This window comes from Cydia fagiglandana, chromosome 12 (genome assembly GCF_963556715.1).
Source record: "Cydia fagiglandana chromosome 12, ilCydFagi1.1, whole genome shotgun sequence".
NCBI lineage: Eukaryota > Metazoa > Arthropoda > Insecta > Lepidoptera > Tortricidae > Cydia > Cydia fagiglandana.
Window position 1 is genome coordinate 7341510 of NC_085943.1, and position 26930 is coordinate 7368439.

Genomic DNA, 26930 nt, shown 5'->3' on the forward strand with positions numbered 1-26930 from the left:
TTTATATACCAATAATTATAAATAACACAACAAAATACCCAAAGGACAGGCAGGATAAGACCAAAGATTATTACTTATTTATTACCTATCGTATATTTCATATCCTTGTTGTAGCTATCAACCCACATAACTACCATTTTTCACCGCCACTTCTGGAATTTATAGTGTTTTATAGGTCTATATAGGTAAAGTACATAAGTATAGTATAGACACTTGAACTCTGACTTGATGATATGACGATGATCATTATGTATATTAATATACAAGATTTCATATGACTATGATACAAGCACCACTGTCTATGTGAATTAATGATTAACGTCGGAGATGGCGGGACGAGCTTGACGCCTTTGACAGAGACTGGTGGGAGACTTCAGGGGATAGGGATACGTGGAGAAATAAGAGGGAGGCCTTTGCCCAGCAGTGGGACAATATAGGCTCATAATAATAAACGTTTATGTTTCCCACCAGAATAACAGCAGTATGCGGCGACTATTACATCGGGGGTCGCCAGTTCGACTCCCTGACGGAGCTGGTGGGGTTCTACAGCCACTGCTCGGACCTGCTGAAGCGAGAGCGCCTGGTGGAGCCCGTAGCGCCGCCGGAGCCCGTCAATGATAAAAAGGTACAACTTTTATTCTGGGGGTTGGTTGACACTGTCTACAGAATTCTGCTCCGACCTTCTGGAACGTCAATATTTTTGTGTGTCTCTGTGGACGGTAGAGTACTATTCTCATAAGCCGGGCCGTCGGAGCGCGCCTTACTTGAGACAAAAAACATCGGACAAGTGCGAGTCGGACTCGCCCACCGAGGGTTCCGTACTTTTTAGTATTTGTTGTTATAGCGGCAACAGAAATACATCATCTGTGAAAATTTCAACTGTCTAACTATCACGGTTCGTGAGATACAGCCTGGTGACAGACGGACGGACGGACAGACGGACGGATGGACGGACGGACAGCGAAGTATTAGTAATAAGGTCCCGTTTTACCCTTTGGGTATGGAACCCTAAAAAATTATGTGATAACTTTATTAAGTTCCGAAATCCCTCGACTCTGGTAAGGTGTCTCAGGTTAACATTAAGTATAAAGTATAAAATAACGAAGATTTAAGAATGAACTTTAAAACTATGTAACACAAGTTCTGTTTTCGTTCAACAGAGAGTGGTGGCCATTTTGCCCTACACGAAGATGCCTGACACTGACGAGCTCACCTTCCAAAAGGGTGACATTTTCTTCGTACACAACGATATGGGCGACGGGTGGCTATGGGTCACGGCTCATAGGTAACATGCTCATATTATTCTTAAAACGTGAACTTCAAATGTATAGTTCGTAGGTTTGTAATAGAGCCCGACGGTTAATCCTATTGTCACCCGTGTAATCCGTGTGCCACAACCACCTGCATAAAAAGTACAGTACTTCGGTTACTGAGTGCTGGCGAGTCGAACGCTACAAACCAGTCTAAAATGTGTCATAGAGAAGCGTAACAAAGGCGCGTTATCGGAGAGCGCACCTACACTGGTTTTTTGAGCGTTGGACTAGCCCGCGCTCAGGTGCCAAATATAATAATTAAGACCCTTTGTTGCAGGTAAGTAGCACGTGCGCTTTTACTTAACAATAGACAATAGGATTAGCAGTCGGGCTCTATTAGAAAGCTACGAACTATAATTTTAGTTAGTACGAGTAAGTTCTATTATTTACCGAAGCTACTGAAGGCTAATTTTATTATCGCTTCCTGTGATCTTATATGATTCGCTCAAAGCGTAAGGGAAAGCAGTACACATCCGCCGTACTGATAATTAACGAATCTTGATGTCCGTATATGTATAATAGGAACTCAGTAAGTACTTTCTTTTTCTCTTTTTCTTAAACGTAATAATAATAAACGTTATTTTGTTTGATGTTTGATTATTTACTATTTTATTATAATGTTAGTATGTTAACTTGTGTGTGTCAAATTTCGTCCGAATGTTATAATGTAAATATTATGTAAGCGCGATATGAGCGAAAGCTTGAAATAAATGTTTTTTTTTTTATAATTTCATTTCATTTCATTTATATTAATAAATATCATTATATTCATATATATTTCATTTATATTTATATTTCATTTTATTTATAATTGCCATTTTCTTACCAGGACTGGGGAGCAAGGAATGATCTTCAGAGAGCTGGTCGAAGACCTGGACCCATCTATAGATCCCAACACTGTGTTCTCCTGGTTCCACCCCAACTGCACTAAGAGTGAAGCGGTAGACATGCTCGTGAAAGCCGGCCCGGGGAGCTTCCTTGTCCGGCCTTCTGACAACTCCCCCGGAGACTATTCCCTGTTCTTCCACATCAACAATCAGATACAGAGGTTCAGGATTGAGAAGAAGGGGGTGCGGTATCTGATGGGAGGGAGGACGTTCGAGTGTTTGGACGCGGTCATCAATAGGTACAGGAGAGAGCAGATTGTGGAAGGACATACTTTGGGCCAACCGGTAAGTTTTTGACTTGTATTTTATAAATAAATATTATAGGACATAAAGGGGCCCACAGATGACCAGTTCGCCGGACGTTCTCAGTCTGTCACTTAAACGCAAATTTTAACAGCTCCGAACAACTGGCAGGCTGATATCATCCGGTGAAATGGTAATCTGTGGGCCCCTCAAGGAGCATCGTAAGCTCAAGAAGGTTTGTGTTGTGGGTCCTCACAACACAATTTTGTAATTAGCAAATTGGCCTGCCTATTAAGGAATTACCTTAACCTATAAATTATTTTGAAAACATCCTGATATATTCGATAACAAATAGTATTTTGAAGAGTACCTCCAAATTCAAAATTTTTGATTTAAGGTAATCGTGACATATCTTTGATAGCCTAAAATGATTAGATACCAATATTGTCACTTTCTTCTCTCATATCAGTAGATATAATCAGTTACCTTTTGTTTACCACCGAATATCCCAGTCTGTATTGGTTATTAAAGAAGAATGAAGATGTATAAGCTAAGTTTTGTTAAGGTATATTTTCAACATGGGCGGTTGAGTTAGGATAAGTAATTAGAATCCTGTGGTTTAAGATATCCACATATTTTGGACAATTTTTAGTGTTCCGTACAAAACTTTGTTTTTATAAGTTTGCATTGATACCTTATTACAATAGCCATAAGGTCCACCGATGTATCGTTAACAGTGTGGGCGATGGTGCATACAACTACATGTATATTATTTCCCTATAGCAAAGACATATGTAACTTCGTATAAGATGAATAAAGTCTAAGAAAAAAACGTGCCTCGGAAATCAAGAAAAAGTCATTCTCGGATAGATGGCGCACACACCTTTAGCCTATTCTCGGCTAGATGGCGTGACGACACCGTTTCATATTTAACAATTTTAACACATAGATATCAGTGAATGAACATGGGTCAAAATGGTATAAAAATAATAAAATCATTTATCCATGTATATTTTTTTTAGATAATTTTATTATCTTTATTATGTGTTCCGTACTCCACATCGGATATCTTCATTGAGAGAGTAACGCGATCGTTGACCAATGATGCCGCTAGCGTCTATGTAGTCGCTCCGCCCCACGCCGTGACGTAGTTCCGCTTCCACTTCCTGCGAACCGTTGCTCGCTTCCCGCCACTCGCCACCGCCATGACATTGTTTCGTCGACCGTCTTGACCGATGGTCCGCAAATATTTTTTGCGTATATTTTTGCAGCATGGTGCTTTAACATTTTCGATCCAAAGCTCGGTCGATTAAATAGTGAGATATGGCAGAGATCGCCACTATTAGTCTTTTGGCGGTCTCGCGATCGAAGTCATCGAACGGTGCTTTTCGATTCTACCCACTTTTTTCTTGCTAAATTAATTTTCACATTCCATGCTGCTAAAATCGTTACCGTTAACTCGCATTTTCGAGATCGAAGTAGGAAGTGCGTCAGTGGTTTTTGTTAACAAGTGGTAACAAGTCGCTCCGCATCGGAGAGGGAACGCGCGGTCATCGTGCCTGCGGCGGCGGCGGACGGCCTGCGCGCGCTGCTTTCGGGCGCCGCGCTTCGCCGATAAGGAGGTTTGGATTGTCTCGAACCATCCGGTGAGCCAGTTTAAGATATTCTAATTTTATTGGCGTTCAGAAGTTACTTCGTCACTCGCGGAGGGTTCTCAGGCAGTAGCCTGGGAGTACCTCGTGTTGTTAGTTGCGGCGCGCCCGGGGCGCCCCGTCCCCCGGCGCGGGGGCGCGGGCCCGGCGCCCGCCCCCGCCCGCGCGCGCCGCGTCTTCTGCTGTCGTCCAAGGTGACTCCGAGACACCGCGACGCTGCGGGCCACGGTGGACGCCTCCAGTCCGCAGGACTCGGAGAGACGTCACACGCCCGCTCCTGTTGCTGCAGTCGCGGTGCGGACGCCTCCAGTCCGCGGGACTCCGAGAGACGTCACACGCCCGCTCCTGTTGCTGTAGTCGCGGTGCGGACGCCTCCAGTCCGCGGGACTCCGAGAGACGTCACACGCCCGCTCCTGTTGCTGTAGTCGCGGTGCGGACGCCTCCAGTCCGCGGGACTCCGAGAGACGTCACTCGCCCGCTCCTGTTGCTGCAGTCGCGGTGCGGACGCCCCCAGTCCGCGGGACTCCGAGAGGCGTCACACGCCCGCTCCTGTTGCTGCAGTCGCGGTGCGGACGCCTCCAGTCCGCGGGACTCCGAGAGACGTCACACGCCCGCTCCTGTTGCTGCAGTCGCGGTGCGGACGCCTGTCGCGGTGCGAACGCCTCCAGTCCGCGGGACTCCGAGAGGCGTCACACGCCCGCTCCTGTTGCTGCAGTCGCGGTGCGGACGCCTCCAGTCCGCGGGACTCCGAGAGACGTCACACGCCCGCTCCTGTTGCTACGCCCGCTCCTATTGCTGCAGTTGCGGTGCGGACGCTTCCAGTCCAGCGGGACTCCGAGAGATCCGCGTGGCTCTGCGAGACGTCACACGCCCGCTCCTGCAGCTGCGGGCGCATCGCGGGTGGATCGCGCCAAGGTGAAGGCGGACCGCTTCTGCGTCCCGACTGCTCGAGCGGAAGGAAGGTAAGTTACGTGTAAGCAGTGGAAATGCTACGAGTACAGCGACGATCGCCGCGTTGGTTGCCGGCCGTCATGACGTCGCTGGTGACCTACGCGCCGGTGTGGCCAATGGCACCGCCGAGGGCAACAGCGTCGCCGTGATGATGCGTGCAACTACGAGCCTAGCCATCGGCGCCTCCCGTGCCGGTAACGTCCGTCACGCGCACCGGCGCCTGTCGAGCTGGCCGCCACGACGGCGCCTCTCGCACCTGAGCCTGGCGACGGTGGCCGCCATGATGGCGCCGCCCGCTCGATGACACCGCCTGCCCCCCGAGCTGGCCGCCACGATGGCGCCTCTCGCATTACGCATCGACGCGGTGGCGGCGGCTGCCACAATGGCGCTGCCCGCCACGATGATGCCGCCCGCCACGATGGCACCACCACCTGCGCACTGGCGCCTCTCGAGCTGGCCGCCACGATGGCGCCTCTCGCCTCACAGCAGTGCCTCCCAGACCAGCCAGCCAGACGGCGACCGCCTCATGCACCGGTGCCTCCCGAGCTGGCCGCCACGATGGCGCCTCTCGCCGCACGCACCGGCGCCTCCCGAGCCGGTGGCGGCGGCCGCCACGATAGAGCCGCCCGCCTCACGCGACAACGCCTCTAGAGCGGGCCGCCACTATGGGTCCTCGCCTCACGCACCAGCGCTTCCCGAACCAGTGGCGGCCGCCATGAACCGCCCGGCCTCAGGCACCGGTGCAACACCCCCCCCCCCCCCCGAGCCGGCCGCCACGATGGCGCCCCTAGCTTCACGCACCGGCGCCTCCCGAGCGGCGGCGGTTGCCACAATCACGCCGATGCTGCCCACCGATGCTGCAACTACGACGATGTCGTCCCTTGCTCGCTGGGCGCCACAGTATCAGTTTTGTCCTGTCCACATGGTTCCATTGAGGTACGCAGGCGCCTATAGCTATGGTGCAGGTATAGGTATGGTATGGTACAGCACGAACAGACCGCTAAGCTCTTGGTTTCGGTTAAAGAATCCTCCGGCGACGGCAGACAAGGTCGTAAAGAGCCCCGTCCTAGCGCGGCTCGACTGCCCGGAGTTGAAAGCGGTAAGATATGTCGATACTCAGAGGAAAATACGTCGTGTTCCCGGGCTTCATAAAGGTGCTGATCGACTTCGCTGTGTCGCTTCGAAGCTCCTACGACTTCTCGAGGCCATGGAGTGGTCCAACCAGAGAACAGCTAGCGACAAGGCCCTGTGCGACCGCTCGAAACCGAGGTGAAAGGCATCGAAAAGGTCTGCAGACTTCACATAATTATCTCTGCTTGCTCGCGCTCTCCAGCTTAAGTTCCGTCTTACAAAGACGAACTCGTGCGAAAAGCCAAATTAAACAAAATGGGACAAATAAACCCGCTGCGCCTGGACAAGCTTGAGTTTCCGGTGCTAAGAGAAAGGGGCCAGGAGGACTCCAGCAGTTTCCATCTGTCTGTATTCGACTTTATCGAAACAGTTTTGTTACGCAAAGCGCCAAAATCGATTTTAGACTTGATTTCATCAGTTCGATTTCCTTAAAAGCATGCTACTAACTCGATGCCCTATACTAACTCGATATAGGGTGTCTCTTCGGATAAAGCGAATTAGACCATCACGCTCCTAGACATCACGTGGGACACGCGGCACAACACACCGATTGAAAGTTTTCTTTTTCGCGACATACAGGCCTGCCTTGCTGCAGAGTTTCTCGCAGAAATGAGACTCAATGCCTTCTGTTCAGTCTCAAATTCGCAAACTTTAGTTCATGGAGGAAGGTGAAGCCTTCGCAGTCCCCAGCAACACGGAGCTGCCGAAAGCCTCGCACCACTTTCTTCCTCATCTTATGCAAGCAGTCCGTTACAATCTCCAATATTGGTAGACAATGTACGAGGTAAGGCCCTTTCAGCGAAGAGTAACCGTTAACGGGCCGCATCTGCAGCGCTGACGACAGAAGTGTAAACATACAACCGCACCGGTACAGTATACATAAAACGACGGCGACACTACATCCCTTCCGTTACTACGGCTGTCGCAAAAACTGCTGATGCCAGCAGATCGTCTACAGGTCGCGCTGGTTGCTTGCTACTTGCCAGGTCGGTACAACCCCCGAGGGCAACGGTTTATCAAGAAGTCACTGCGCGCCCGAGTGGCAGCTGCGCCCAGCAGCCGCCGAGACTGTCTTCACCTGACAGGCGCCTTGTTGGCCGGCCTCCGCTTTCGAGAGCCCTCGCACTGTGCCACGGTATTTCTTAACAGACTCATTGAACTGCTACCACGACCTTTGACAGCTGCCTGTGAGACTTGGCATGGATGTCTCCACCTCCCAGCCTAGTCTGTGTACTGCGACGGCGTGATAAGGAGTCTTAAAGCAGCTGTGGTAAGCTTGCAATTTACTGGCGGTCCTAGTGAACACAACGTCAGACCGCCCTCCCTTACGAGTCAACGACCTTAAGAATGAGGCGTAGCTCCTGTCAGATAGGACGCTCCAACACCGAGCTGGCGGGATCAGGAGTGACGTCCGCTACTGGCGTGACTGGCGCATGCATATAACATGCCAAGGTCTAACGCTACGTAGCGAACGAAACGCAACTGTCACTGTCTCACTAATATGGAAGAACCGGATATTCCCGATTCCGGTACTGTGTTTGTATAGAAAACAGTAACGGGAGCCCCTAGATCGTCCCCTTGTCTCGGCTGCATGTACGGCCACAATGTAGAAACGGTCTTTATGGTGCATCAAAAATAAGATCAACTGCCAGGTACCTCTATCCAGTGAAGTAGCGAGCTATCTCAGACGTCTATTTCTATTATCCATGTTAGCTTTCAGAACGATACTCGTTCATAAGCCTCTCACAAGTGCTGTGTATGAACCACTATCGGACACTATGCCTTCTTCCAACGCCATTAATAGCGAGACCAGCGCCTCCCAAAGCACCAGCTTGGGACGCGAGACATCTACTTGCCCTAATTTAAATAGCCCTACAACGTTACGTACGTTAGAAGAAGTACGATAGAATAGCTGCCGCACTTTTGCTGTTAGCATCAGGCAGCAGGGTCAATGACCTTACTCTACTACACTGTAGCCCGGGCAATTACATAGATAACTTTAACGCTATTATTTTGTGTCCGAAATTCGGCTCTAAACCAGATAACGTGTCTTACCGACTGGACTCTTAGAAGCTCCGGAATAAAGTATAGACCCAGTATAAGTAGGTAGTCTGGGTACGTCACCTTGCGAGAATTACACAAAATGTTAGGGGACACTTCGCTTATTTCTTTCAGCCACAGTCTCATCCAAGCCGGCCTCGCCTACGATTGCTTTTGATCCACGATGTACTTAATAACTAAATTGGCTGGAAAGCTATTCACTTAGCGATATTTTCGCTTATGTTAATTGGGAACATGACTCGCCGAGATTCTGCGGATCGGATGCGATTTCGAATGAGAATTCTCTTAAACCAGTTTCGAACCTGAGATTACAATTTCAATTCTCAATTTCCTGTAATTCACATTATAACGAGTCACTGTGATTTCATGGGTTGCAATATGGTGTATACATATTTATTCGTTCTCTGAGTTCTATGACAGTAGGTGTAGCCCTATCGCTTGCGCGCCCGCTAACTCGCCACCAGGAGATAATAAACAGGTCTCAATGAAGATATCCGATGTGGAGTACGGAACACATAATATAAAAATTTTACCTTCCAATAAAATTATTATTATGTTTCCTATCCACATCGGATATCTGAGTAATGCCTTCCTGGCAGGCTACTAGGCTACTTTTATGCCGACGGTACTTCTCCTCAACAATGTCATGGCGGTGGCGAGTGGCGGGAAGCGAGCAACGGTTCGCAGGAAGTGGAAGCGGAACTACGTCACGGCGTGGGGCGGAGCGACTACATAGACGCTAGCGGCATCATTGGTCAACGATCGCGTTACTCTCTCAATGAAGATATCCGATGTGGATAGGAAACATAATAATAATTTTATTGGAAGGTAAAATTTTTATATTTATCTTTCTTCTTAGGCTAGGTCATTTATAATATGAATATAAAAGTAAAATATAAAAACACTTACAAAACAATAAAAAATACATATAAACACATTATAAAAAACCTAACCTAGGGTGCCGCCGGCAGCGGGGCAGGGCCCAAGCTGCCGGTGGTCAGGGCCGCAGAGTGAGGAACCGACGTACTATACGCGCCGTGTCCAAAATTACCGCTTTCTGCATCTGACCCTTGATCCAGCCACCCAGCGAGAGTCTCTCTAGGTGTTGGTCGATAATTTTTTTATTATTATTTATTCAATAAAAAATACAAGTTATTCTTAAAGATAGGCGTAGCCCCGCAAAACTCATCAATGACGTAAACGTGTTTATTTTGAATTATAGTCGTGTGTCGATAGATGGCAGTAAATTTACAGTGACTACAACATTTACTATGACAGGACCCCTCTATACTATCTATTCTTTTTGCCTATAGCTAATCGCCGAGGGCCACGTGATCGAGCCGCAGCAGACAACAACCGGCGCGGCGGCCGAGAAGATATACGCGACGCTGCGCGAGTGCCGCGACCAGATCGGCCTCAAGAAGATGAAGGGCATCAAGCACCAGGGCTACCTCAACAAGAAGTCAGATAAGGTATGGGCTCAGGTTTTAGCACGTAAATATCGGGCCATCGTGCGCGCAAGTATACCATATGGATATGGGGGTCTAGCCAGCTAAACCACAGAATAAATAATAGTACTAGCACAGATTATATAATAATTCTTACGAACAGATACTTATCTCTCAAACAAAACGCAAATACCTACCGTATTGATACCTACACAAAAATACAATAGAGTAACCTTCAACGCGCCGCTCCCCGCACCGCGCGCACCGGCACAACGCTAGGGTCGCTGACGCTTAGAAATGATAAATATATACCTACATAGACAGCGGAGTGAAATAAAAGGAAAGATAAATTTTAAATTATACCTAATATTCCGATTATGCGTGTTTGCGAAATAGTCATTTTAAAAGGTCTTATGTCCCTGCAGTAACCGCAGTGTTTACGCCGTTTTATAAACCGCGCTATAATCCCAGCAAGAATTAGTTTTAAAACTTCGTATAATTTGAAAACAGACAGAGATTAATGTTATACAATAAAGAAAAATAATAGAAACCCCATGAATACAGGTAATTAATTAAGTTAATCAGAGCAAAAATGAGTAGGCACTTTCCGGTGTAAGTTAACTTACTGTCGTTAAAAAAAACATTTACCACAATTAATAACTTATACCTTTTGTAATTAATCGATGTTCAAACTTTCAGATTAAAATGTTCAGTAGTTTGGGATCTACATGTGTTTGAGCTAAAGACAATTTATTTCATAATATCCCATACATTATAACATCTAACAAAACTCTGCTTACTTCCAGACATCATACAATCTAAACCCCTGGAGATATAAAGCTGAAATTTTCAACATCAATTAAATGCAACAGGTTTAAGTTTAAGATAAAATAAAATTTTATAAAATCAACGCTAAGGCACAGATTATATAATAGTTCTTACGAACAGATACTTATCTCTCAAACAAAACGTAAATACCTACCGTTTTGATACCTACACAAAAATACAATGGAGTGACCTTCAACGCGCCGCTCCCCGCACCGCGCGCACCGGCACAACGCTAGGGTTGCTGATGCTTAGAAATGATAAATAAATACCTACTTAAACAGCGGAGTGAAATAAAAGGAAAACTAAATCTTAAATTGTACCTAATATTCCGACTATGTGTGTTTGCGAAATAGTCATTTTAAAAGGTCATATGTCCCTGCAGTAAGCGCAGTGTTTACACCGTTTTATAAACCGCGCAATAATCCCAGCAAGAATTAGTTTCTTCATGTAATTTAAAACCAGATACAGATTAATGTTACACAATAAAGAAAAATAATAGAAACCCCATGAATACAGGTAATTAATTATAAGTTAACCAGAGCAAAATGAATAGGCACTTTCCGGTGTAAAGTTAACTTACCTACTGTCGTTAAAATAAACATTTACCAAAATAAATTAGAAATTTGCTACCTATTTCAAATAGATAGATATCTAAATCTATACATTTGTCATACATGATAAACATTACGGGTTTAATTAAAGAAATTCAATAGTAGGTAGGTACCTACTACGAGTACGTAGCTTTTAACTATCGTAAAAATTGACAGTGCGGCGCGCGGTGACGTGCGTACGTGAGCGCGTGTGGCAACCAACTGGCTTGCTTTTCTACCGTGAACGGGAGCACATTCGTAGGTATTAATCCGAGCTCGCGCGGAGAGTTCCATAGGCCTGGCTAAGGGGAGCAAATAGGGGGGAGAAAGTTTGTATGGAAGAAAAATATAAACAACAAATTTGTACCAAAAAATGGCAAAAACGCATGGAAAAATTATTAAAACATTATATATAATCTTTTAAAATGTCAAATTCAGTGTTTAGTAAACATTTTTATTCTTTGATTTTGGGCATAGTTCCATTTGTACGGAAATCGTTACCGCCACGCGCTATAATTAATTTTTTTATTACATAAAAATGTATGAATGCCTACTTTAAAGTGATATTTTCCAGAATAAAGAATACATGGGCTACATCGTCCAATTTTTTATTTAGTGCAAATCGTCACACTGTGATTGTACCATCTAAAATTGACACAAAAAATTACATAACATTTTCATGTTTTATACGAATATCATTTTTTTTGTATGAAAAGGCATAATAATTCTTTCAAAAATGAATTCCTTGTCCCTAATTTATACGAAAATGATATATAACTTGACCTAGTTGCTAAGACTAGGAAGGAATATAGCATAGATTGGACCTGGGGAGCCGACCCTTTCACCCCCCCCTTTTTGGGGGGTCTACATGGTACGATCTCCTGGCTACCGGGCCAGATCAACTTTGTTTGACCTAAGGAACAATCGTGCCAAGCGGCATCGCCTGAGACTAAAGTGCATGCACTTCCATACATTTGTGTTCCTTACTAACCCTACTACAATAAGCTGAATTGGAGGGGATAGTTATTAATACTTTCATGATTTCAACTTTAACCACAAAATAATTAATCAGAATCGTTTTTGCTTGCAATTCTAACCCGAAAACCGTTGGCTCGACGAGTCGGAACCGGGAGAGTATGTGGGCTGTTACAAATAACCATTATTTTTCCAGAAGCAGTGGTGGCCGAGTGGATATGACGTCTGACTTTCAATCCGGAGGTCGCGGGTTCAAATCCTGGCTCGTACCAATGAGTTTTTCGGAACTTATGTACGAAATATCATTTGATATTTACCACTAGCTTTTCGGTGAAGGAAAACATCGGGAGGAAACCTGCATACATCTGCGAAGAAATTCATAGGTGTATGTGAAGTCCCCAATCCGCATTGGGCTAGCGTGGGGACTATAGCCCAAGCCCTCTCGCGTATGAGAGGAGGCCTGTGCTCAGCAGTGGGACGTATATAGGCTGAAATGATGAATTATGATGATTATGATTATTTTTCCACAGGGCGCTAAAAAGTGGAAGGCACTGTACTTCGTTCTGCTGCAAGAGGGCACCGACACGCATCTGTATTTCTACGACTCGCCGAAGCGGACCAAGCCGAAGGGGCTGATCGATCTGTCGTGCGCGTATCTGTACCAGGTATTTACTTCTTCTCCATGACGAAATACCTATTTGTGTTTGTTGTTTTTTTTGTCGTTGGTAACAGAATAAGTAATAATACTACCGTACTTCCTACAAAATCGAAATTTGACGGCGGTTCAGGGTCGAATCATGCTGTCCCTTTCTTATTTATGGCACTATACCTTTCGGCTATTAAGGTTGTCAAAATTCAAGCTATTATCTTATCTGTGGTCGTGCACGCAAAGTGACGTCAAGTTGTGTCAACCTTAATAATTATTATGTCCCTTTGCGCGGAGCAATGCTGAGCCGAACTGAGCAGAGTTTCAACTTTCTAGTTTTTTTTTTCTTATGATCAGTATACAAAGTGTTCCGCGTTGGTATTGGATTAACACCAGTTAAGAAGTTTAAATATTTTTTTTATTAATGTTTTTTACTGGTTATGGTGGTCACAGAAAGGAACGTTTTTAACAGGTGCACGAGTCTCTGTGGGACCGGGCGTTCTGCTTCCAACTGGTGGAGCGGGCGCTGCCGTGCCTGTCCACGCACACGTTCCTGGCGGCCAACAGCGCGGCCGACGAGCGCGCGTGGCTCGACGCGCTGCGCCCGCTGTGCGTGCAGCAGGCGCGCCACCAGTGCAAGGTCACTATACTCTGTATAACACCGTAGTCGTACTCTGTGGGACCGGGCGTTCTGCTTCCAACTGGTGGAGCGGGCGCTGCCGTGCCTGTCCACGCACACGTTCCTGGCGGCCAACAGCGCGGCCGACGAGCGCGCGTGGCTCGACGCGCTGCGCCCGCTGTGCGTGCAGCAGGCGCGCCACCAGTGCAAGGTCACTATACTCTGTATAACACCGTAGTCGTACTCTGTGGGACCGGGCGTTCTGCTTCCAACTGGTGGAGCGGGCGCTGCCGTGCCTGTCCACGCACACGTTCCTGGCGGCCAACAGCGCGGCCGACGAGCGCGCGTGGCTCGACGCGCTGCGCCCGCTGTGCGTGCAGCAGGCGCGCCACCAGTGCAAGGTCACTATACTCTGTATAACACCGTAGTCGTACTCTGTGGGACCGGGCGTTCTGCTTCCAACTGGTGGAGCGGGCGCTGCCGTGCCTGTCCACGCACACGTTCCTGGCGGCCAACAGCGCGGCCGACGAGCGCGCGTGGCTCGACGCGCTGCGCCCGCTGTGCGTGCAGCAGGCGCGCCACCAGTGCAAGGTCACTATACTCTGTATAACACCGTAGTCGTACTCTGTGGGACCGGGCGTTCTGCTTCCAACTGGTGGAGCGGGCGCTGCCGTGCCTGTCCACGCACACGTTCCTGGCGGCCAACAGCGCGGCCGACGAGCGCGCGTGGCTCGACGCGCTGCGCCCGCTGTGCGTGCAGCAGGCGCGCCACCAGTGCAAGGTCACTATACTCTGTATAACACCGTAGTCGTACTCTGTGGGACCGGGCGTTCTGCTTCCAACTGGTGGAGCGGGCGCTGCCGTGCCTGTCCACGCACACGTTCCTGGCGGCCAACAGCGCGGCCGACGAGCGCGCGTGGCTCGACGCGCTGCGCCCGCTGTGCGTGCAGCAGGCGCGCCACCAGTGCAAGGTCACTATACTCTGTATAACACCGTAGTCGTACTCTGTGGGACCGGGCGTTCTGCTTCCAACTGGTGGAGCGGGCGCTGCCGTGCCTGTCCACGCACACGTTCCTGGCGGCCAACAGCGCGGCCGACGAGCGCGCGTGGCTCGACGCGCTGCGCCCGCTGTGCGTGCAGCAGGCGCGCCACCAGTGCAAGGTCACTATACTCTGTATAACACCGTAGTCGTACTCTGTGGGACCGGGCGTTCTGCTTCCAACTGGTGGAGCGGGCGCTGCCGTGCCTGTCCACGCACACGTTCCTGGCGGCCAACAGCGCGGCCGACGAGCGCGCGTGGCTCGACGCGCTGCGCCCGCTGTGCGTGCAGCAGGCGCGCCACCAGTGCAAGGTCACTATACTCTGTATAACACCGTAGTCGTACTCTGTGGGACCGGGCGTTCTGCTTCCAACTGGTGGAGCGGGCGCTGCCGTGCCTGTCCACGCACACGTTCCTGGCGGCCAACAGCGCGGCCGACGAGCGCGCGTGGCTCGACGCGCTGCGCCCGCTGTGCGTGCAGCAGGCGCGCCACCAGTGCAAGGTCACTATACTCTGTATAACACCGTAGTCGTACTCTGTGGGACCGGGCGTTCTGCTTCCAACTGGTGGAGCGGGCGCTGCCGTGCCTGTCCACGCACACGTTCCTGGCGGCCAACAGCGCGGCCGACGAGCGCGCGTGGCTCGACGCGCTGCGCCCGCTGTGCGTGCAGCAGGCGCGCCACCAGTGCAAGGTCACTATACTCTGTACAAACACTCTGTAGCTGTACTTATTAAGTCTATATAATATGATTGGACGAAATCGGCTCGTTGGCTGGGTTTGCAATTAAAATTACAATATTTATACTTAAAACGCTAACCTTCTGTGATTATTTCTCACTTGATGGTCTCATCGGAAGATCAGCGCTGGAAGTCGTCAGCATCATGCAGAGATGGGGCCATTTCGTGACATTTATTTTTCACTATTTTATTTCTATGTTTGTCTATTGTCTGTGTGTGTATGAATAAAAAACTATTCTATTCTAACGAGTAATATTACGCAAATAGAGTTAGACCAAGAAAAGTCTGCAGAGATTATGACAGCACACGCAGTGCCAGTGTTATTTGTCATAATTTCACAGAAGTTTGACGTTTAACTCTAATCCTCTTTTTTATTTGAATACTTTTCGTGTTATTCCCTTTTAAGGCCCAGTAACAGTGACAGTGCTATCTTATTTAGGGCCGATTTAGACGACGCGAGAATTCTCATGCGATGCGATTTTAGTTATATCGCGGATTGTTGATTACGACCAATCAAAACACGCAATGGTATGAAACTCGCATGCGAGTTCTCGCATCGTCTAAATCAGCCCATACTCCGATACAAATAGAGAGTGCGCGGACGCGTGTCGCTTTCGGTATTGACACTTTTGACAGGCTGTTAATGTCAGTATTGTGGGGTTCCTGGCAGGTGGCTCGCGTGGTGTGGCTGCGGCTGCTGCGCGTGCGCTGCCTGACGGCGCACCGGCTGCCGGCGCGCCTGGCGCCGCGCCCGCACCTGCGCCTGGCGCTGGGCGCGGCGCCCGTGGCGCGCACCCGCCCGCGCCCCTCGCCCGACCCGCACTGGGACGACGAGTTCGTCTTCGAGTAAGTGTGCTGATGGTGACTAGTGACCGGGCAGGTAGCGCGTGGTGTGGCTGCGGCTGCTGCGCGTGCGCTGCCTGACGGCGAGTAAGTGCCCCCTCCCATCCCGCCGGCTACGATATACTATACATCCATGAACTAAAGCACAGACAAGACATCCTCCAGACTGAGCATAGTAGCGCTACACCCTCTGCCACAAATATACGGTAGTTTTACTCTATTTTCGAGTCAAAGTATCTCTGTGTGACGCCCGTGTCTTTGGTCGGACCAATCACGGCACGAGACTCGCTCACCTCGCCCCCCGCACCTCTGTATTTTTGGCAGCATCGGTTTCATGAAATAATTGCTTTAAGCTCCGTCTAGAGGATTCCTATTCTATGAACTAAAGTGACAGTACGGAAGCGTCTTGTTTATTGGCGCGACCCGGGCAAACACCGAACACCTCGAGCCAAAACTATAGATAACTATACACTAGATAACGCTGCCTTTTATGGCACGATTAACCCCTTAGTGCATACGGACTCTTAACGCCGCTTGCACCATTCCACTAACCCGGTGTTAACCGGTTATACCGTGAGCCCAGTGACAAATTGTACTGGTAACCATGGCAATTACAGGTTTAACCGGTTAACCCCGGATTATTGAATGGTGCAGGTAACCCTTAGAAGTGATAATTCGTATTACGCGTTCATATTATGGTTTTTTCGACACCACTATTATTTTTATTAACCACTTGTTGGGTAATTTTTAGAGCACCGTACAAAACTTTGGTCACGGTGCTTTTATGGGATCAGTTCCGTCTTTGTTTTTATTAACCACTTGTTTTTTACCATACATGATATTTTCTCCATTTACAGTGACGTGCCCCCAGATGTGACATCATTCACTATCACTGTTCACAACACGGGAAAGAGGGGAAAAGAATCCGAGGTAAAACATATGAAACTCACGAGGGAAACAAAACGCAATCAATACTTTTTTATATTGCTTAACTTGTATAGGGCTGCACTCAATACTTTACCGAGTTTTACTCCAAATTTTACTGCAACCTAATCTTCGTAAACCTGATTATATTTAGAACAACGGCTTGTGTTCTATTTCAGACATATGGATTATGATCCTTTGTAGTGTGTGCCTTACCCACACATAATATTGTGCTAGAGTATATAAAGCTGCACATGTATCATTTGACGCGCATTATAACAAAATATCATAGCAAGCAGTTGTTTGTCTTTACGTACCACCTCACATGGCGACCCTGCCAGGAAACAATTTAACCATATTATCATAACCATATTATTTTTTATTATCATCAGATTTAACCATAACCACCTTTTTAGGTAGCGGAGCTAACTATTGAACTGGCGAACCTGGCCAACGGAGAGGAGATCGAAGAGTGGTATCCACTGGCAGGAATGACTCCTATTGGCGAATGGGGCTCCCTGAGGCTACGTATTAGGTAAGATCTTTAAAATTACAACTCTATTTTTATAGGCATAAATCGTATTTTAGACTGATTATCTTTAAAAGTACCTACTCATCACTGGGAATACGTTTCTCCAATCTTCACAAACTCATTCTTGTTTCTATTCAGCTTGACATAATATGTCGTTCACATTATGATAGCTCTTTGTCATTTTGATTTTGTACACGTCTAGTTGAGCCATTAACCTTTGAACGCCACGCCTATAAGTCTGTATCTTTAGGTATTTAAATAAAAGTAAACGAAAATTTAGCCCCAAATGGCTCCTTAAGCCAGTTGAGGGTAAATGAAAACATTACATGATCAAATAATGTAGGTTAAAGTCAGGTCGTTCAATGACTGATCCAGGCAGTTTTGTATTTGGTTGGTTATTACATAACCTTTATCTCCGAAACTACTGGGTTTAAAATTTTGAAAATAAATACACAAAATAGTTCTTTACCTATAGATGACAGGAAAATCTATTAGAAATGTGCAGTCAAGCGTAAGTCGGACTTAATGTAGGTACGGAACCCTTGAAACGCGAGTCCGACTTGCACTTGGCCGGTTTTAATGACGTTCACCACGTAAATAATGTTTTTTTTTTGTATAGGTACATGCAAGAACTGGTGATGCCGCGCGAGGAATACAATCCGTTGCGTCAACTGCTCTTAGAGCCTGGCTTGCCTGCTGTCAAGGCCCTAGCTGATCTGTGCCGCACGGACCGACAGCCGCTCGCCACAGGTAAGTTTATTTTTAATTTCATCATCATCATCAGTTCAGCCTATACACGTCCCACTGCTGAGCACAGGCCTCCTCTCATGCACGAGAGGGCTTGGGCTATAGTCCCCACGCTAGCCCAATGCGGATTGGGGACTTCACATACACCTATGAATTTCTTCGCAAATGTATGCAGGTTTCCTCATGATGTTTTCCTTCACCGAAAAGCTAGTGGTAAATATCAAATGATATTTCGTACATAAGTTCCGAAAAACTCATTGGTAGAAGCCAGGATTTGAACCCGCGACCCGCTAGGACATCTAGGTGCATCCTCAGCAATTTTTTGGGCTGGGGTCGGTTTCTTAATTTTTCTCGTTTCACGCGGTTTTTGGTATATTCTCTTTAGTGAGACTGTTGGCACGTAAAAAAAGTAATGCATGTCCATTATACCGCTGTCACAATTGACAATGATAATTCGTCGTACACTGTTGGTACAACAAGTAAATATTGATGCTAAGTACCGTTGTTGTTTGTCCAGGACTATTCCTGGCCTATGCCAGGAAATAGTCAATGGCAGCTGACGATTGTCAGTTTAGTGAAATAGGCGCTAGGCGCTTGGTGGCTGTCAGCGCTAAAGAATAAGTAGGAAGTCGGTAGCGACATACCAGTCGGTTTTGGGCTACCATACAAAACTTAGACTCAGATTTGAAAGACTGACCTTAGGGCTGATTTAGACGGCACGCGAACTCGCATGCGATTTTAGTTACATTGCTGATTGATGGTTACGTCCAATTCGACCGACCGATCAAAAATCGCAATGTAATGAAACTCGCATGCGAGTTCTCGCATCGTCTAAATGAGCCCTTATTATTATTTGTCCTTAGCGCTTCTGCACGCGTTCACGGAGTGCGGGCGCGGCGCGGAGCTGGCGCGCGAGCTGGCGGGCGCGGAGGTGGCGCGCGAGGGCGACCACCGCACCATGTTCCGCGGCGCCTCGCTCGCCACCGCCGTCGCCGACGAGTTCATGCGCGCGCAGTGCAAGCCCTTCCTGCAGGTCACCATACAACCTGTATTATCATTATATCTATTTAGGGCTCATTTTGACGGTGCAAGAATTTGCATGCGAGTTTATTCAGCCGACCGATCAAATAACGCAATCTAATGAAACTCGCACCGTCTATAAAATGAGGCCTTACTCTATCTAGCTTTAGATCCCATCCAATAGCAGCTTATGCAACTGTAATTATCAGCAAAATATATTTCTTATTTTACTAGCTAGAGACTTTTTTTTAAGTTACCTATATTTTCACGTATCCTGGTCACGGCACCAAAATTAGTTTGTTTCAGTATTATACGTAGACTTTGGTGATATGTTGAGCTAGATTGTTATAGATCGTTGAAATTAAATTGTTTCCTGAACAAATATTATGAAATACGATTCAATTACTTATTTTATTTCAAACCCTTGTTACATTACTCTTATTCATATTTTTTTTATATTTCAGGCAGCCATATCAGAAACAGTGCAGAAATTATCGAATGAAACGAAGCAGTCCGCAGAACTGAACCCCACTAAAATGGACTCCCCAGAAGACGCGTGTGCCAACGCGGAATACCTTCTTCAGATTCTGGATCAGGTAAGTGAATTTAAATAGTAAAGATTAAAGATTAAACATGTAAGGTCACAAACGTATTGAATATACAGTTCAATTCAGTAAACATGACTAATTTTAATCAATAGTTGTTAAGGATGGTATTTCATTCCACCTATCCAATTTCCTTGCCCAATGTGTAATGCCTCTCACATTTTGCTTAATGAGAGAGACTGAGACACTATGACATTAAAAAATTGGACAGGTGTCATTAGGTCGTTAAAGGGCGTATGATCTAGCATCGTGCTTCATAAATATGTATCTGATGCGTCTTGCACTTTTTATTTGCATTGTCTGATACAATGTTCATTACCTCTGATTTACTGTTGGTAACTAAATACCTAACAAATAAAGTCAACAAAAGATTGTTCTTTTTATAACTTTACAAATCATTTCAAGTTCTCCAAGGAACCACTAGTAGTCTACAGAGTACCGGTTAAGAACCACTTGTCTAAACGTGGTATTCCATCTGTCCTATTTCTTTTCTCCAATGTCATTGCGTCTCAATCTCTCATTAAGCAAAATGTGAGACGCAATACACTCTAACGGATACCCGTATTTCAGATAACCCACTCGATATTCATGTCGCATGAGACGTGTCCACGGCCCGTGCGCTACCTGTGTGGGTGTCTGCAGCGTGCTGCGATGGCCAAGTGGCCTAATGAGAGATTCGTGCGCACCCGAGTTGTATCAGGTATTCTACGATACTTTATAGGTTTAGGTATTACTGAATTTTTTAAAACCTGTCGTCTACTTATATTTGGTCCGATAGTTGACTGGTAGAAAAAGCTTTAATTCCGCCATTTGTTCATTATTTTTGTGTTTTGTTTCATAAAGTGAAAAAAAATCAACAATTTGATAATTGTTACTTGACTATGACAATGCGAGATCAGCGAGATGGATGTGAGTGCCCGGGATTGCGGATGTCATGTTTATGTTTTTAATTTTTTGTACGATTAAATAAATAAAAAAGCAATTGATGAATTCCCTAAAACATGATACAGCCGATTTTTAGAAGCAATTTTAGTATTTATTGGTCTTCACCAGTACCTGTAATTCGCTTTTTGTATCACATTTATAAAACCTATAGACATGTTAACAGCTGTTGGATCTCCGAATATAATAGATAACTATAAATTTAATAAAAAAATAAATACATTTTCATATTTTTAGCTTGTGTGTAAAAATTGTTACAAAATTTTTAAAATGCATTTTAGACGTACTTTCTTAACTATTTTTCTATCGAGCGAGCCATAAACTCAGGATTCGTTTTCAGGGTTCATCTTCCTGCGGCTGATCTGCCGCGCGCTGGTGGAGCCTCGCGCTTGGGGGCTGGTGGCGGCGGCGCCGTCGCCGCACGCGCAGCGCTCGCTCGTCATGGTCGCCAAGTGCCTGCAGAACCTCGCCAACCTCGTCGAGTTCGGGGCTAAGGTAAACTAACCACATAGATACTTATACTCGTAAGACCCACCAGTCACAAAACGGATAGGTACAGAAGTCAATCTCATGTATGTACTTCACTTTTCATACCTACGCTCGGCGGTCGCTCCAGGGTTGTTAACTATAGCTTATGCACAAAAAACTATCGTGGTAGTGGCACTCGTATCAGCTCGTATCTAGTTGTTTGATTTATTGTTGAGGATGGATCGGGAAGAATGGAAATATAAATTAATAATAACTAAAATATTTTAATTTTAATGTCATTGTTAAACTGGTAGTTTAAAAAACGATAATTCACCGTTTAATGTCGACTTTAAACAGCCAGCTTTACTGAACAGTTATAATAACTTTTTTTTGTTTCTCCATTATTGCACAAAAAAGTTCACAGACGCGTGTCTCAAGCGGATGGCACTCGCGCTCGCACTGGTCCCAAACGGTCCGAGAAATCGTGTCCGTGAGCAGTGTCTATGTGTGCGTTACTCGAGCGCACTTTGTATGTAGATTGATTTCTGTACCTATCTGTTTTGTGCACCAGTGTTCGACGGTCGCCAAAATCCACGATGACGCTTAGTTTAAAGACACTCGCAAGTAGGCGAGACAAGCGTCATCAGCCCGACATCTGTTCGCCACGGGCACACTACACCTGCCTGTTTTGCGGTCGTGGTTGCCGTTCCCGTATTGGCTTATACAGCCATGAAAAACGTTGTATAGTCTGCAATAGACTAAGAGGCCTGTAATGAAGACCCACCATCAAAAATTTTCCAATTTTTAATTTTAACCTTGTTCTATAAGTAAATTGGAACGACTTTCTTTTGTTTTAAATCGCAATGAAACAAAAAATATACTACTTTATTCGTTTCATGAAAGGATCAAATTAAATTGCAACGAATATGTACATTTTTAATTTACACTCTCGAGATTAAAGGACCGTGCGCAGATGGGGTTGCGAACCCTGTGGACACATCTCGTTTAGCTAATGCGTTTTTAATTAAATATCCTTGATATACGTGTTCCAGGAACCATACATGGAAGTAGTGAACCCCTTCATACTGAAGAATAAGGAGCGGATGGTAGTGTTCCTCGACCAGCTGAGCAACATGCAGGAGCCTGGAAACGCGCCGCCCAATACCAATAACAACCTTGATATCGGTAAGTATCTTCAAAGACATATGTAACTTCGTATAAGACGAATAAAGTCTAAGGAAAAAACGTGCCTCGGAATTCAAGAAAAAGTCATTCTCGAATAGATGCCGCACACACCTTTAGCCTATTCTCGGCTAAATGGCGTGACGATACCGTTTCATATTTAACAATTTTAACACATAGATATCAGTGAATAAACATAATAAAATCATTTATTAATTTATTTATTTTATACATTTTTTTGATAATTTTATACGTTTTATTTATCATTTATTTATTTTATACTTTTTTTTGTGTCGATAAATGGCAGTAAATTTAATGTGACTACAAAATTTACTATGACAGGACCCCTCTATACTATCTATTCTTTTTGGTATCTTAGAGCATTTATAGTTCGTTTTTTTAGCATTATAAATAAGGTAAACAATCTTGATGTGTCTTTTAATTGAAAAACACGGTCTAAAAATGTGTCACGGCAAATATGTAACAATTATGAATCTAACACGATCATTTATATTCTCCTGCTTTCATAATTTCCTAAAAGTTGGTATCCAAAGGTTATCTGGAAGAGATCGCTCATACGCGAAAAGACTGCATGTTGTTTACCTCTACTCGTAATCATATTTTACATATTTTATTCTGTATTTATCGATATACATATGTATAATCGGAAGTCGATAAACGAGAAGTCCCTATGACAGCTCAAAAATGCTACGAGAATTCCGGGCTCTGGTCATGAAATAAGCCAAATATGTAACTCTTTGCCCTTTAGGCCCACTTGCACCATCCCACTAACCTGAGGTTAAGCGGATAAACCGTTAACTTAGTGTCAAATTGTATGGGTAACCATGGCAACTCCAGGCTTAACTGGTTAACCCCGGGTTAGTGGAATGGTGCAAGTGGGCCTTAATGTCAGTAATGTTTTCAAGTCATCGTTAATTAGCTTAGTTATATTCCCCTTTTTCGTAATTCCACTTAAGATTCCTCAAAACCCATTTTATGTTATTTATTTTTATTTTATTGATTCATAAAATTTACACAGCATTACAGCGGACTAATACACTGTGAAATTTATAATAGACAGTATTTATACAAACAAGGTACATGATACAGTCTACAAAGGAAAAACAGAACAAAATGTCAGAAAGAAAAACTAATACAAGACAGATGATTCACGCTTATCCAACGCCTCACAGAACTTCATACATTCTTTACACAGATGATCTGTGTAAAGAATGTATGAAGTTCTGTGAGGCGTCCAACTACTTGCAAATACATCACATTCCGGTGCTGATGCGAGGAGCGCATTACTGTATTGTAGAGCGCGGACAAGTGGCGATTTGCTATGGGACACAGTTCCAGACCATAGTTCAATACTGTTGGAGGAATGTGCCCTGGGACTCTAATATTATATACTAATAATAACATTTCTCCACCAGCTAAAGAGCTAGCGACGCTGCACCACATCTGCGTGTCGCACCTGGCGGAGCTGCAGACGCTGGCCAAGACGCAGCCCGCCATCAGGAAGCTGGTCACCGTCACCGAGATGCTCACCAAACACAAGCACAAGTACTTGGAGATGATCAGATAGGACGCGTCACGTGACACAGGTAAATGTCCACCAGCTAAAGAGCTAGCGACGCTGCACCACATCTGCGTGTCGCACCTGGCGGAGCTGCAGACGCTGGCCAAGACGCAGCCCGCCATCCGGAAGCTGGTCATCGTCACCAAGATGATCACCAAACACAAGTACTTGGAGATGATCAGATAGGACGCGTCACGTGACAGAGGTAAATGTCCACCAGCTAAAGAGCTAGCGACGCTGCACCACATCTGCGTGTCGCGCCTGGCGGAGCTGCAGACGCTGGCCAAGACGCAGCCCGCCATCAGGAAGCTGGTCACCGTCACCGAGATGATCACCAAACACAAGTACTTGGAGATGATCAGATAGGACGCGTCACGTGACACAGGCAAGTCCACCAGCTAAAGAGCTAGCGACGCTGCATCACATCTGCGTCTCGCACCTGGCGGAGCTGCAGACGCTGGCCAAGACGCAGCCCGCCATCAGGAAGCTGGTCACCGTCACCGAGATTCTCACCAAACACAAGCACAAGTACTTGGAGATGATCAGATAGGATGCGTCACGTGACACAGGTAGCGAACCCGTCTGTCTGTATACGAGGTTAGTTCTGAGTAACATTGGTCAGAAAACGGGGTTATTAAAAAGTCGTAGCGCTTTATGGATCATACGGCTGCCATAAATTTAATTAGCAATTTTGAGAATTTTCTCGAGGGACCGTGTCGATTCGAATCCTGAGTTTTTGACTTTCGCTCGATAGAATAAAATCAAAAACATCCTCATCCTCATCATCATTTAGTATGGAGACGGCTGCTATATGACGGCACCGCTATCCTAGAAAAACCGATCTTTACTGAGCTTAAAATAATATACGTTTTATTTCAGGGTAAATACTACAAGGCCGACCACACGGCATCTCCGGAAAGACTAAACCGACTAAGAGTTAGTCGCACAAGCGTAGTCATTAGGTTTAGCGTTTATTTAGTTTGCGAGTCTGCATTCAAAGTTACGTTCGTGCGTTCTCGTGCCAAACTTTTGTAACCATATTTATGATCAATTCTGGTGCCTTTTTCATAAACCACAAGCCTTGTAAAGCGTTTTTTATATGGCATGACGCACTATATGTTATTTTATGAAGCGGGCACCGGGATGCGCGTAATTTCTTAGCTAATATGATTAGTTTAAGCTGGCCAGGCGAAAAGTGTAGACACTGTAGCCTAAATACAGGGCTGAGAAGTTGGCATTCTTCAAATTGATTAAGAATAATGAACGACTTATACTTAGATACTCGAAGTTATGATATTTAGAGATGTTTTTTCGTTCGTTCTTTGCTGCTTGCTACAGTATTTGTTTTTAACCCCCGACGCAAAAAGAGGGGTGTTATTATATTTTTTGTGTCAGTCTGTGGCATCTTAGAGCTCTCCAACGGATGTACGGATTTCGATGCGGTTTTTTTACGTGAGTGAGTTTCCTTGCGGTGGTTCTTAGATATGTTGGATAGAAATCAATCCAGCTGTTTGAAGATTATCAGCTCTTTACCAACATGATGTAAGGCATTTTTATGCGAAGGCTTTTTTATTTTTTATTTAATCATACTGTTCATACTGTTCTCATGAACAGTATGAACAAAACAATTTCGTAATATTTATTTGTTTTCTTTACGAAAATACCTTACGATAATAATAGCAATGTTAGTAAAATCCATGTTTTAGGCTACCTACGTAACTAGACTTTAAATAGGGTGCTTTTAATTGGTGTCTAAACTAAGCCAAATAACATGACTTTGAGTATTTAAAAATATATGTTCATAGCGCGATAAATAGTTTCGTCTTATTTAGGCAAACGAATGCTCTCTAGTATTTAACGCGTATTTATTGGTAGCCGCGTAATTTATTATTGTAGTTAAGTTCAATAATCTTCCTAATGGACGGCGGCGGTGTTTAACAAAGGTATTATTGTACTTGTGGTATTAAATTAAGATTTATCGGAGAATTTTGTTTGCGATTAAAGCCAATTGTCAGAAAAAAAGACTGTTGATGTGTGAATGACGTGGCGTCCTCCTGAAATACTTTTGAACATGTTTGTAAATGGAGTCACATAGAGTTGTTTGACTCATTTAAATTACAAAGCCAGTTGGCTCACATTCTCTTCGTGGTCGTGACCTCATGTCTGAGGGACGTGACTCCTATGGGTTATTCTTCCTACCACTGGTCTCCAGGCCTCTCGATCTTCGGCCATCTGCATCGTTGCCTGGAGCGAAGCCTGGGTAATATTTTGGACCACATCTGACCATCTACTGGGTGCGCGCCCTCTACTCCTTCGTCCGTCGACACTCCCGGTAATAATGCGCCTTTCCAGCGTGTCCGTGCCGCGTCTGACTGCGTGGCCGAAGAATTTGACGACTCTTTGGGTACAGATGGTGGATAGCCTTGTGGTGATATTGAGCTCCTCTAAGATAGACTCGTTTGTGCGGCGTTCAGTCCAAGATATATTCAGCATTCTGCGCCAGCACCAGATCTCGAACGCGTCTATCCTTCTAAGTGCCCGGACTTTCAATGTCCAAGTCTCGGAAGCATACAGGAAGATTGAGAAGATAAGGGTATGCATGAGCTTTATCTTTGTTTTGCGGTTACTTTGGCTCACATAGTAGAGTCCATTTACAAACATGTTCAAGATTATTTCAGGAGAACGCCACTTCACTGGAAAAGTTTCAAATACAGGGTGTTACAAAAACATTCGCTTACAAGATAATGCGAGGAATGTCGTATGGAAACTACCTTTCATGTAAATTACATGTATTTGCTGGTGTAAGACTCTTATTTCAGTAACACATGTATAATATTGGTAGTAAATCCGCCATGAACGATCGAATTATATTAATTTTATATTATTAACAAATTATATTGGAATTGCTTTAAAATAATTTACTTATATAATAAAAAAATATTCGTTTTATTTTGTCAATACTCC

At 45.5% G+C, this 26930-nt stretch overlaps 1 protein-coding gene across 1 annotated transcript in view; it reads left to right on the plus strand.

The window, feature by feature from the left end:
* Window positions 1–24001, plus strand: part of LOC134669522 (ras GTPase-activating protein 1) — a 28213-nt gene extending 4212 nt beyond the window's left edge. The window contains exons 4-19 of the mRNA XM_063527119.1: window positions 472–625; window positions 1161–1285; window positions 2143–2485; window positions 9552–9710; window positions 12610–12744; window positions 13198–13365; window positions 15792–15967; window positions 16822–16894; window positions 17305–17423; window positions 18040–18170; window positions 19031–19200; window positions 19652–19783; window positions 20363–20492; window positions 21075–21229; window positions 22255–22387; window positions 23821–24001. Coding sequence (XP_063383189.1) covers window positions 472–625; window positions 1161–1285; window positions 2143–2485; window positions 9552–9710; window positions 12610–12744; window positions 13198–13365; window positions 15792–15967; window positions 16822–16894; window positions 17305–17423; window positions 18040–18170; window positions 19031–19200; window positions 19652–19783; window positions 20363–20492; window positions 21075–21229; window positions 22255–22387; window positions 23821–23972 — 2455 coding nt within the window. The 3' untranslated portion in view covers window positions 23973–24001. The remainder of the gene's footprint in view (window positions 1–471; window positions 626–1160; window positions 1286–2142; window positions 2486–9551; window positions 9711–12609; window positions 12745–13197; window positions 13366–15791; window positions 15968–16821; window positions 16895–17304; window positions 17424–18039; window positions 18171–19030; window positions 19201–19651; window positions 19784–20362; window positions 20493–21074; window positions 21230–22254; window positions 22388–23820) is intronic.
* The last annotated feature ends 2929 nt before the right edge of the window (window positions 24002–26930 follow it).